The sequence below is a fragment of the Epinephelus fuscoguttatus genome, linkage group LG19 (genome assembly GCF_011397635.1).
Source record: "Epinephelus fuscoguttatus linkage group LG19, E.fuscoguttatus.final_Chr_v1".
Taxonomy (NCBI): Eukaryota; Metazoa; Chordata; class Actinopteri; order Perciformes; family Serranidae; genus Epinephelus; species Epinephelus fuscoguttatus.
Genome location: NC_064770.1, coordinates 36,915,140 through 36,927,841, shown reverse-complemented (window position 1 = coordinate 36,927,841; position 12,702 = coordinate 36,915,140). Strand labels below are relative to the sequence as shown.

At 45.0% G+C, this 12,702-nt stretch overlaps 2 protein-coding genes across 2 annotated transcripts in view; both read right to left on the bottom strand.

Moving 5' to 3' along the window:
* Nucleotides 1–3,270: 3,270 nt before the first annotated feature.
* kri1 (KRI1 homolog) overlaps nucleotides 3,271–12,702 on the bottom strand; it is a 602,835-nt gene continuing 593,403 nt past the window's right edge. Inside the window, exon 19 of the transcript XR_007447829.1 lies at nucleotides 3,271–4,002. The gene's annotated coding sequence lies outside the window, so the exon portion shown is untranslated. The remainder of the gene's footprint in view (nucleotides 4,003–12,702) is intronic.
* Nucleotides 5,672–12,702, bottom strand: part of usp43b (ubiquitin specific peptidase 43b) — a 128,307-nt gene continuing 121,276 nt past the window's right edge. The window contains exons 13-16 of the mRNA XM_049560658.1: nucleotides 10,773–10,931; nucleotides 10,101–10,274; nucleotides 8,602–9,744; nucleotides 5,672–5,810 (exon numbers count right to left, since the gene is read on the bottom strand). Of these exons, the coding sequence (XP_049416615.1) occupies nucleotides 5,800–5,810; nucleotides 8,602–9,744; nucleotides 10,101–10,274; nucleotides 10,773–10,931 (1,487 nt within the window). The 3' untranslated portion in view covers nucleotides 5,672–5,799. The remainder of the gene's footprint in view (nucleotides 5,811–8,601; nucleotides 9,745–10,100; nucleotides 10,275–10,772; nucleotides 10,932–12,702) is intronic.

The window sequence follows — 12,702 nt, the reverse complement described above, 5'->3', positions numbered from 1 at the left end:
TTCCTGCTAAATATATCTTCAATGTTCATTAAAAAATAAATAAATAAATTCTAGAGTCATGGTAGATGATGTGTGGCAAATATCAGAATTTTATCTTAAAAACTGAATTTTTGACAGCATTTTGAATTTTGCTCTAATGTGAACAATTGGAGTCAATGTAAAAATGGCAATTTTAAACATCAGTTTTTCACTTACGGAAACGGCTTTTTAACAGGGGAACCAGGGCGAGGCTAACTCTTGCTTTGGCCAACAGAAAAATGTCTTTACAAGGAAAATGGACATTAATAGAAACTGACAATCAAAACCCAGCTAACACACCTGTTCTGACAGATTTAGTAAACTTGTCTGCACCTGCTCTGGATTTTACTTTATTATTTACTTATATTTTGTGTGTTCTTGTCGTGTAAAGTGATTTTTTTCTTAATGTTTTGTACAGATTTGCACATTGAACCTCATGGCTCAAGTGGTCACGTCATCTTCTGTGTATTTATTCTTGTATGTTCCATATCGCCCCTGTAAAGCACTTTCTGACCTCGGTCTGTGAAAAGCACTTCATGAATAAATGTCACTTACGTACTGAAGTTAAACTCAGATGAGTTTTGCTGAAGTCCTCAGTAGCGTGGCCTCGTATCACCCTGTTCCAGGCAGACAAGCCTTCATCACAGCTGCTGTTCTCACTGATAAGGTGCTTGGCTTCAGCTGAGGATCCAATTAACTCAGAGGAAGCACATTTGTTTTTAATTTGAGAAAAAAAAACCCACCACTGCTGCATGATGTTTGGCGGAGATAAGAGCGATGAGATGCACAAGCTAACACCGTGGCCACAAATAATTCAGCTACACTCGGTTCATTTGTGAGAAAAGCTGTGTTTAATTTGCAATCCATAAAACTTGCAGTACATGAAGCAGATATTATCGACGGTCCGGTACAAGGACGTCTGGTGTGTTGTGTCCAATTCAACCCCGCTTACAGTATGTATTAATCCGACCTTATACAGTAACCTGAAACATACAGTTTTAATCTGGTACTTAAATTACATAATTACACATCAGGTACAAAATGTAGACTTTTAAAAAAGTTAATAATAAAATATAATCTAGCCATTATTTCCCAAATAATGTCTCAGAAACATCCTTCATTTCCTGTCATTTCATTTTGGTAAAGAGTGTTAAACAGTGATGTTAAATGACACGACATGAGACGTGAACACAGGTACAGTGTCGACAAATGATCTGGACTCACTTTACATTCCCTCATGATCCCCAGTGACACGATGCAGAGACAGAGACGTGATTATGACTGATGGATTAAATACACAGGAGCTGAACTATCCGTGATGGCTACTTAATTACAGTTTACGTGAATGTGACAAAGCATGATGACTCATTTCATCCCTGTGGCTGCAGAGAAACAATAATCATGTGTGTGTGTGTGTGTGTGTGTGTGTGTGCACACAGTGTGAGTCCTCTGTTGAGTCCTGAATGAGAAAAAAGGGCTCTGCTTTTGAGCCTGGCCGTGTTCGTTCACGTTGGCATTTTATCAGTAAGAATTCAAATCCAACTGCAATGAAAGAGATAGAAATTCACATTCTCGCCCAGCAGAGGTGGAAAAACACAAAATCCCTCTTTTATTGCTCTGCGAACCTTTAGAGCAGTTAATAAATGTTTTTATTTTACCAGCTGCTGTTTGATGACGTTACAAAACCTCTTCATCCAGCCACAGAACAAACCCCAAACAAACACCACAGGAAAATAAATTTAATTTCACTTAAAGGTGCAGTGTGTAAGATACAGCCAGAATTTACAGCCCAGTCACCAGAGGAAAATGTCAGCATCGTGTGTTTCTGTAAACCACAAATATATCTGTAAGTTTCATACATATCAATGTTTCTAAAGTGAAGCAGTATATATATATTTTAAAGATTATTTTTGGGGCTTTTTTTTGGACAGGGCAGGTTAAGCATGAAAGGGGGAGCGAGAGGGGACGGGATGCAGCAAAGGGCCCAAGGCTGCTGTGGCAGGGTCACTGCCTTTATAAAAGGCACACCTGCTCTACCCGCTGAGCTACTGGGTGCCTCAAGTTCAGTGGTGTATGAGCTGACTGTCGTTGAGGGGTGGAGGGGATGGTGCGACACCTTGACGAGAGGCCCGTCAAGCTGCAGACCACTGTTTGAGACCAATAAACAACAGTGATTTATCGCTACCTTTCCAGCAGCCCTTTAGGGTGCTTTCACACCAACAACCAAACCATGACTGCTCCAAAAGATGGGTCTTGGTCTGGTGCGTTTTGTTTGTACAAGAGAAAGCAAACCAATCAACCACAGGATTTTATGACAGCAGATATGTGATGTCAGCAACAGCTAAACGATAGTGTTTGCCCGAAGGCTCAGCACTGTTTGTCACTGTTGTGAAATGAAACCACTGTTAAAACATCTCATTACAGGCAGTTTAATTTAGGCAATAGCCTGTCATTAAGCTTAACAACAACAAGTGAGTTAATCTGACGTAAAACAACACTGTGTCCCTCCAACTCTCCGCCAGACTGAGGTTCACCAGCTGCCCTGTGTGAGCGGAGACAGACGCTGAATTGCTTTGTAACGTCCACATGTCTTTGTAAACCAAAACTCAGTTTCAGATAATGTTTACATCTCCCACATCGTGTCTTTGATAATTAAATTACACAGAAATGTCATGCAGTTTGGGGCTGCGGTGCGTAAAGGCGGAGGAGGAGAGAAACACGAGGTGCATTAAAGATTATTCAGAGGATAATTAGGAGAATAAGCATGTGACTATTTTAAAAAGAAAGGAGGAGAAGAGTAGAGGAAGAGAACAAATCGAGAAGTGGAGAGCAAAGGAAAGTATTGAAGAATTATGTGAGGAGAGGAGACACACTAGCCTGATTGTTGTAACTGAACATCAGCCTGCTCTGTAGTTCAGAGGGTAGGTTGGTTTATCATTTTATTTATTCAGAGAAGAGCGTTTTTCAATTCTGTGTCAAGATTTGTTGATTGTGATGATTATTTACTTTATGGAGCACTTAAGTGTGCACAGCATTGCATTAATTTCTTTGTTGTTGCCTGTTATGAATAAATGATAAATGTAGAAAGTATGTGTGTATGTGTAGCAGCTGATATTTAGACACCTCATACGTAAGCTAGACAGACATTTGCCCTGGTCTGGGCAGATAGAAACCTCCCAGCAGGGTTCACTTTGCATGTGCACATCTTGTTTTTTGTTTGTTTGTTTTTTTGCACTAGCATGTCGCACATGCAAAAGAAAAAAAAAGTTGTGGAAGAGAAACCATTTTTTTCCACTTGAGCACCTGCCTTGCAAAATGTCTGTGCACAGTGGGGGCTTGCAGGCTTACTGTTCCTCGCCCATTCTTAAATGGTCTCAATCCAGGTCTTAATCAAAGCCAAAATTTGTCCAGAGCCACATAATGTGAGGTCCAAAATTTGTTGGTAACTTGGTAAAGACTGAAATGCCAAAAGACTCGCCCAGCACATGCTGGAGCCAGGTCACAGGGGCAGCAGGCCAAGCAAAGCACCCCAGACGTCCCTCTCCTCAGCAATGCTTTCCAGCTCCTCCTGGGAGACCCCAAGGTGTTCCCAGGCCAGATGAGATATGTAATCCCTCCAGTGTGTTCTGGGTCTGCCCCGGGGCCTCCTACCAGTGGGACGTGCCTGGAACACCTCTAACAGAAGGCGCCCAGGAGGATCCTGATCAGATGCCCGAACCACCTCAACTGACCCCTTTCAACATGAAGAAGTAGCGGCTCTATACTGAGCTCCCTCTGGATGTCCGAGCTCCTCCCCCTATCTCTAAAGGTGCGGACACACCAAACCGGCATCAAAGAACTAGCGGCGACGAAAGCCAACTGTTGCGTCGTCTACGTCGCCTCACGTCGCCCTGTGTCAGTTGCATTTGAACACACTACACGGACTACATCTGATGGCCAAGTAGCACGTACGTTCTGAGAGAGAGCAGAGTGAGAGAGTGAAACCTGCTGCTTCTTCCCACTTTAACCTGAATAACAAACCAGGGCTCGGTGCTCCGGTTGGATCCAAACGGAGAGCCGGGGCTAGCTCAGAGACTAGCAGAGGCTAACTGGCTGTGCTTCCCTCCGGTCATGCTGCGGCTAACGCTCCGCTAGCCACTCCCAGCTAGCTCCGGTTTGTTATTCAGGTTAAAGTGTGAAGAAGCAGCGGGTCTGTGGGGCAGCTGAGTGAAGTGGAGCCTGAGGAGGAAGCACCGGTTAGCCCCGGTTTCACTACAGGCAGATTCACTCGCTACAGGGGCGAGGAAATCAAACCTGAACAGCCAATCAGAGTGATCTCTCTCACCGACAAGCTCCGCCGCCCTTTTCAACATGCTCAATTGGCTGAAAAGCCGCTGATGCCGACGCCAAAGTGCCGACGGTGCGGGACACACCGCAAAAACTAGGCCGACAGATGCTCACCGACGGCCCGAATTTGGTCGACAGCCGACCGTCGGTTTGGTGTGTCAGGGCCTTAAGGCTGAGCCCAGACACCCCACGGAGGAAACTCATTTTGGCCACTTGTATCCCCAGTCTCATTCTTTCAGTCACTACCCAGAGCTCATGACCATAGGTGAGGGTTGGGACGTGGATGGACCAGTAAATCGAAAGCCTCACCTTCCAGCTCAGCTCCCTCTTCACCACGATGGACCGGCGCAGCGCCTGCAACACTGCAGAAGCTGCACCAAACCGTCGATCCATCTCAGGCTCCATTCTACCTTCACTCGTGAACAAGACCCCAAGACACTTGAACTCCCTCGTTTGGGGCAGTAACTCTCTCCCAACCCAGAGGGGGCAATCCACCGGTTTCCGGCAGAGGACCACGGCCCCAGATTTAGAGGTGCTGACTTTCATCCCGACTGCTTCACACTCGGCTGCAACTCAGCTCTTTGGCCAAATATCTTGTGGTAAATCCCCTGCCCTGCTGTTAGTTGTAGTTGACTTAGAGGTGAAATGCTGCCCCCTGTTGGTTTTGAGCATGTGGCCAGGTATTACACATTGCACCTTTAAAGTTAACATTTATTATTTAGGAGATTCCCCTTGATTCTCCTCTATTTCATCTAGTGTACATCCACAAACCTCTGCTGCTGATTAGTGTCTGTTTGTGTATGTTTTAGATGAATTGTTTAATCAATATCTGAAACAGAAAAAACACCTTCTTTCCAATTTGGGTGCGGTGTTATTGCTGCTACATTAGCAATGTCACTAATCATGTCAGCTCTGGTCACGCAGCAAAATATGGATTTATAAAGGAAAAGAAAGTGCATCTGAAATCTCACATGACAGTGATGGTGAATGACAAAGCAAATGATGAATGTTTTCATAGCAGCCAATTTACAGTGCAGGTGTTAGTAGGTTCTGCAGTGTTTGACAGCTTCACATGTTTGAGCCCAGGTAACAGATGACGGTGTTATGGATGCATAACGGGCTGAGAACATGCAGATTCACCAAATCACCCTCCTCTTCTCAAATATTGATCATAAACTCAGAAATAAAACCGTGAATAAACAGTAGACTGCTTTGTAAAACAAAATGAGGAAAAAACAAAAAAAGAAAATCACATTACAGCAGTATTTCTCCTCATAAATTCAACTCTGCATAGATTTAGTTTAAGACACACACAGGTAAGAACTTATAACAGTACTATGAAGGGGAGCGAGAAGATAGACTTGGTTTCCAGCGGTGCCTCCTGCTGTGAGCTTCTAGGTGCCGAGCGTAGAAATCAGTAGAGAGGTCCTAGTGTTCAACAGTCATTCGGGGCTGTCACAGAGGCACTTCAAAGGAAACACAGAGCCGTCAGTCGCATGGTCACCAGACACTGGACACAAAGGAGCTCTATACGACATTCAGAGCATTTATATAGCAGCAAAAAAACTTTGTAAGGATACAGCGGAGTAACGACATCCTGAGCAGAGGATGAAGTCACGCTACCTCTGTGTGTGTTATAATCTGAGCTTCTCTGTTATTTGCTGTGGTAGACAGTCCAACATGTTAATGCACGTGAGTCCCGTGTGTGTGTATTGCACTGGCAAGCTCCTCATCACCGCTTTACACTGCTGTAATAAGGCGACTACCACTGATATCGGGGTGTGCCCCCCCAACCTAGAGTTGACTGAACTAGTTGACAACCAGCTTTGTATTACCGGTTATCCAGACGGGCAATGTTGGAGTTAGTCAAATCAGGTAACGAAAAGATATCCTGGGTTAGCTGAACTGGTCTTCGTAGTACAGGCCTCAGGTCACCTGGATCTACTTTGTTTGATGTCATTAGTTTGTCCTGATACCGTTGCTTTATGGCCGCAACACTGACCTCACATGGTGTTGCCGTGGTCTGATAAATGTAACATGCCGTCATGTCTACTTTCTGGTTTTGTCAAAAATATTGATTAATATATGGATTATGACGTTTTGATAACAGTTTCAATCCTCAGTTTTCACAGTATCAATACACCAGTAATCTCTCAAGACAGATTCTGCGATCTACATTGTAGAATCTGTCGGCAGCCCTGTGTCAAAGACGACTAGAGGGGGGGCGGGGCTTTGAGTCTGAAAGATGCTGCGCTTTACCCAATCACAATGGAGGGGGCGCAGCCAAGACGTGTAGGTGTCCCCAGGAAATGTGTACCTACAGAAACAGCAAGCTCCGCGTCCATAGCGCGTCCATAGCGACCGCTCCACCCAAAATGCCATCTCGTCAACGTGAAAAAAAATATTTTTTCCAGCGGATGTCTGAGTTACAACATGATTGAGCTAACTGGAGTAGTTTCATGTCGTATCTGGCAACGGGAGGCTTTTAACAGATGACGTCCTGATGTTAGCTTTGCTAGCTGTCCCTGTTGGCTGCAGCCACTGATGCTTTCTAGACATCGTGATTTCCCGTAACTGAATAAATACCACACATAGCAACACAAAACTGCTTTGCTAGCTCAATCATGTTGTAACTAAGATATTCGCTGGAAAAAATATTTTATTCACGGACCGTTTATTGAGTTATTACCTTATCTTTATACAGTCCATGGTTATAGACAACGCTAACGGCTAACGTTAACAGCTAACGGTTAGCCCAGCTAATCTACGATAACCAACGTTTGTTCAGTCATTGTGTTTATAGACTTAACAAACACCAGATTAGTCTACACGGTGATATAGTGATGTGAAAAATGTGATATATAGCTAAACTCTACTGGTTTTCTACCCGAAGTATTTGTAGACAACACAGCGATTCCCCAGGGGCACTGCCGAAAGTGAAGGGCGTGAGGCCCCTTCACTTTCGGTTAGTCGAAAAACTCCGGGCTGTGCCTCCAGAGGTAAAGGAAGAAAATTTTTATTTATTTTATTTTTTTTTACCGATGGATTTCCAGATTGATACACCGGTACCAGCTGTGCTTTCTCACTATCACTTATTGTAAATGTTCACTCTTGTTGTCATGTTATATTTATCTTTTAATAAAAATATTTCACTTGACGCCCTCAGTGTCAGTTTGTCCTCCAATATCAATATTTTTTAAGGTACTGTATCGAAGTTGAAGTGTCGTGACAACGTTGGATCGCACAAAAAGTGTTTTAGCAGCTGGAGGCGGCTTTTTGTAATAGTTTAAATAAGTATGAAGCTTTTGGCTCGATGTATTTGCGTTGTGACACACCTCGCGTTTCTGCGCTCTAGGCGCCTGGTGTTTTTGCCGGAGCACTCTGAACTCCCCGAGCTGAAAAAACTTCAACTCAGAGTGGAAAAGCGGCACGTCATCTCTTTTTTCCCCATTGTCCAATCGGATGATTTGAGAGGTGGGCCTTCTGTGGTGGTCACGACAACAAGTTTACAGTTGGTAAACAATGGAGGAGAAACTGGTGGTAGTGGTTGCTGGATACCCAGAGCTATACGGCCTGATGATAGACAGCAGGTTGTCAAACTGCCCCTGAGTCATCCTAAAATCTGCCTGTAAACGTCCATGATGGAGGAGAAGCTCCTGGACCAACTGGTGGTACTCCCCATGATCCAGCCTCTTTTTTAGGGTCTCATGTACCCACACAGATCTCTGTTTATCTGCTGACAGCCTCTCACCCTCAACCAGAGCTACAGACAGCACCCTCTGCCTCAACATGGCAGCAACTAAGAAGGTAGGTAAGGAGGTGATGGGATGGTTGCCTGGCAACAATAAAAAGGCACAGCAAGTGTTTTTTTTTACTAGTGGAATTCAATATGAGAATAAAACTGTGTGGTGCGCCTCGTGTTTAACATCCTGCAAAACACTTTCTGTGTGATCTGGGCCGTACTCTATTAAACAGATTTGCCTTAAATTGAAAACTGAAGCTGCGTGTACCGTAGTTTAAAACCTTCCACTTATTCTGAGAGACTGAACTCATGCCACTCTGTCATTTATTGCTTTACTTATTGCAGCAGCAGGGAAGCTTCCCAATCAAATCCTGTTTACATCGTTGTTATAGCATGATTATATTTACTGGAGTTTAACACAAAGCTGATGCACTTTAACCCAGTGCTGTGACTTGTTCCTATTTGTGCCAATCAATCTGTAGCTGAGTAACACAGCTTGGAGACAGGACTCTTACCCAGGGAGGTGGTACTGTAGCGTGTCCGCTGCAGAGTGGCGTAGCTGGGCTTGTCAGACAGCACGATGCGGTGGGCTGGAGGAGCCATTATTTCGCCGTTCCTCTGCAGCGAGGCACACCTGCGAAATGTCAAATCAAGCCTCGTCTGGATGTTACTGGAGCTGTGAGCACGTTTAATGTCTACAGGGTCATGAATCCCAGCCTTTCCGTTGAGCAGCTGGACTTTGCAGTTATGGGCGTCACAACTCGGGATGACGTTGGCCTTCCTCTCGTCTGGTGCTGCTGTGGTCAGCGTTCCGTTAGAGAGGGACAGTTTGGCTAAATTACAGTTTGCCAGCTTTCCCAGCTGTCCGTGGCCGTTGAGACGCCGGTCTTGTCCCTTGATTGGTGACCCAGGAATGTCTTTCTTCATGAAACCAGGTTTGAAAAAAGACAAGAGGCTGTCGTGGCTGCGACCCTCCTGACCTCTCTGTCCCTTCCTGTCCTCAGGCTGAATGGTCATCTGTAAAAAGTCTTTCTGCGCCCTGGAGGTCGGCCCTGTCTGGACCTTGGTCCTTCTCAGTGTGGAGTCTCTGCTCGGAGGTGCACTGTGGCTGATGTGATCCCCTAGAATAGCCTGTCTCTGAAGCTGCATCTGGAGGTCCATGGTCCTGCCGTGGTCCTGCCTCAGTCTCTTAGATGACCTCTGCCTCAGAGAACCATCATCTCTGACTTTGACACTGCTGCTGTTACAGACTCCCTGGCTCATGCTCCTCTCCAGACAGACTCTGCTCTGTCCCTCTGGTATTTTGGGGGAGTAACAAGTGTCGGAGCTGGGTCTGTCTGTATAACTAAGACTGCTGCCGCTCGGTGAGCTGCAGTCCTGTCCTACTTCAAAGGCTCTTCCCTGGGCGCTCCTCTGTGGTGGCGTGGCCACCAGCGTTATGATCGGGTCTTTGGTACATCGTGGGCGGCGCCCGGACTCCAGGTACTCCACCAGCTCTCCAGGCTGGGTCTGGGCCGGGTGTCTGATGCGGTCCTTGGACCCAAAAGACCACCGCAGTGGCAGAACTTTGCTCAGAGGCTCCTTCGGCTTCGTTGGTGATCTCATGCTCACGCTCCTGCCTTGGCTCCCACGGACAAACGGTTTGGCTTCGAACCCATCTAGAAGAAAAAGATGGTGTTAACAATTCATAAACAAATGAAGCTCGAGGCTGTAAGTTTCTTTCTCACCCTGCCATTCACTCCTCATCATCAGCTGATTCACAATCAACCAATAGCACAGTGACACACCTCCTCTGTCAGCCTTCTTGCTGCCGTCATGCACACCCTCCACCTCCCCATCACCACCTAGTCTTTAAAGACTCATCAGCCTCATCTGCCTCATCAGCCACCACCTCCACCAGTGTCTGGACTCCATGGTGGGGATTCCTGCTGCCGCTCAGATGTCTCTCCCTCTGGTGTCCAAGCACCAGCACTTGCAACACTGTCAAGACAGTTTAAACATCCTAAACACCTACTTGTTTCTACTGCTTTGGGGGGTTCCTCTCTAAACACCGGCAGCTCAGGAGACTCAGGGGCCTGTGTGGGCCCTGGAGGTCCAGGGATGGGTCCTCCTGACACCACGCTGCCCCTCTTACTGTCCCCTGCCAGTCTGACCAGCCAGTGGTCAGACGCGGATGAGCTGGTGGAACCTGCAAAAAGGAGACTGAATATAAATGTATCCAGAAACAAGTCCCCAACAGACAGAAGGCTTCCCGCTGCAGCATCTATTGTCCTCACATGAGTCACTGTGAGATCCACACTGCAAAATTAGATCTCTGTGATCACAGGGTATCATCACAATTTCCACCCACCCTCATTATGCTGAATGCATAAGGATGAATGCTTCTGTGACCTTGCTGGCAGCAGGTGAGCTTCTCTCTGCCACCATTGAGAAGCATCTGCATTTGTTGGCTACTGACAGTAACTCAGATCACACTGAAAATGCACACTGATGCGGCACATCAAACAATTTGGCAGAGTGAAATTACACAGGGGAAGAAATAACAGATTCTGACGGTGTGAGGTGTAATGATGATACTCCCACATCCCCTCCATTATTTTTGTGTTTCGTCACAAGCATGTAGAGCAGGATCCACCTGATTGTTCTCAACATAACCGACCATGACAGAGGATTTGAAAGGGCTAACCGGTGACTGAGGAGCTGGCAGACCAAGGAGGTATGGTGTTTCTTCTCTGATAGAAGAGGATGTAGGCTCCACGTGTGCACACCTCCGCCTCTGGCACCGGCTCAGCACTGCTGTCATCATAACTGTACCACTGCCCGTCCACTGAGTTCCTACAGAAGGCTGCAATCACAAGAACAATGGAAAGAAATGATCTTCATCAAAGACTGGAAACAGAAAATGTTAAAAGATCACTGATCCAGGTTAATTCATGTCAGTGTGGTGAGGTGGCATGTAAAAACATTTTAGGACTATGATCTAAAATGTTCAGACTGTATTCCCACTTGGTTTTTAGTACAATGACTAATACTGGATTTTGGGGGCAGATACATACATTAGATGGCACAAAAAAGTGTCCACGAAGGAGGACAACAGGTCTGAATTAGGTAAAATGAAGTATAATGTCAAGTAAACCCAAAATGCGATGTCCTCATATGAGTACACAGGGTCTCAGGAGGATAATAAAGTCCCAATGTCCTCAAACGAGACAATAATAAAGTCCCAATGTCCTCAAACGAGACGATAATGAAGTCTCAATGTCCTCAAATGAGATAATAATAAAGCTCCAATGTCCTCAAATGAGACAATGATAGTAAAGTCCCAATGTCCTCAAACGAGACAATGATAGTAAAGTCCCAATGTCCTCAAACGAGACGATAATAAAGTCTCAATGTCCTCAAACGAGACGACAATAATAAAGTCCCAATGTCCTCAAACGAGACGATAATGAAGTCCCAGTGTCCTCAAACGAGACGACAACAATAAAGTCCCAAAGTCCTCAAACGAGACAATAATAAAGTCCCAATGTCCTCAAACGAGACGATAATAAAGTCTCAATGTCCTCAAACGAGACGATAACAATAAAGTCCCAATGTCCTCAAACAAAACAACAATAAAGTCCCAATGTCCTCAAACGAGACGATAATGAAGTCTCAATGTCCTCAAACGAGATGATAATAATAAAGTCCCAATGTCCTCAAACGAGACAATGATAGTAAAGTCCCAATGTCCTCAAACGAGACAATAATAAAGTCCCAATGTCCTCAAACGAGACAATGATAGTAAAGTCCCAATGTCCTCAAACGAGACAATAATAAAGTCTCAATGTCCTCAAATGAGACGATAATAAATTCCCAATGTCCTCAAACGCGACAATGATAGTAAAGTCCCAATGTCCTCAAATGTGACAATAATAAAGTCCCATTGTCCTCAAACGAGACGATAATAAAGTCTCAATGTCCTCAAACGAGACGATAACAATAAAGTCCCAATGTCTTCAAACGCGACAATGATAGTAAAGTCCCAATGTCCTCAAACGTGACAATAATAAAGTCCCATTGTCCTCAAACGAGACGATAATAAAGTCTCAATGTCCTCAAACAAGACGATAACAATAAAGTCCCAATGTCCTCAAACGCGACAATGATAGTAAAGTCCCATTGTCCTCAAACGCGACAATGATAGTAAAGTCCCAATGTCCTCAAACGTTACAATAATAAAGTCCCATTGTCCTCAAACGAGACGATAACAATAAAGTCCCAATGTCCTCAAACAAAACAACAATAAAGTCCCAATGTCCTCAAATGCGACAATGATAGTAAAGTCCCAATGTCCTCAAACGTTACAATAATAAAGTCCCATTGTCCTCAAACGAGACGATAATAAAGTCCCAATGTCCTCAAACGAGACGATAATAAAGTCCCAGTGTCCTCAAACGAGACGACAATTAAGTCCCAATGTCCTCAAACTAGACAATGATAGTAAAGTCCCAATGTCCTCAAACAAAACAACAATAAAGTCCCAGTGTCCTCAAACGAGATGACGTTTTAGACTCAGCGTGCAAGCGTGACTAACACAAAGTGAGGTCGTATTTATTTTTAGACGTGCGACAGTT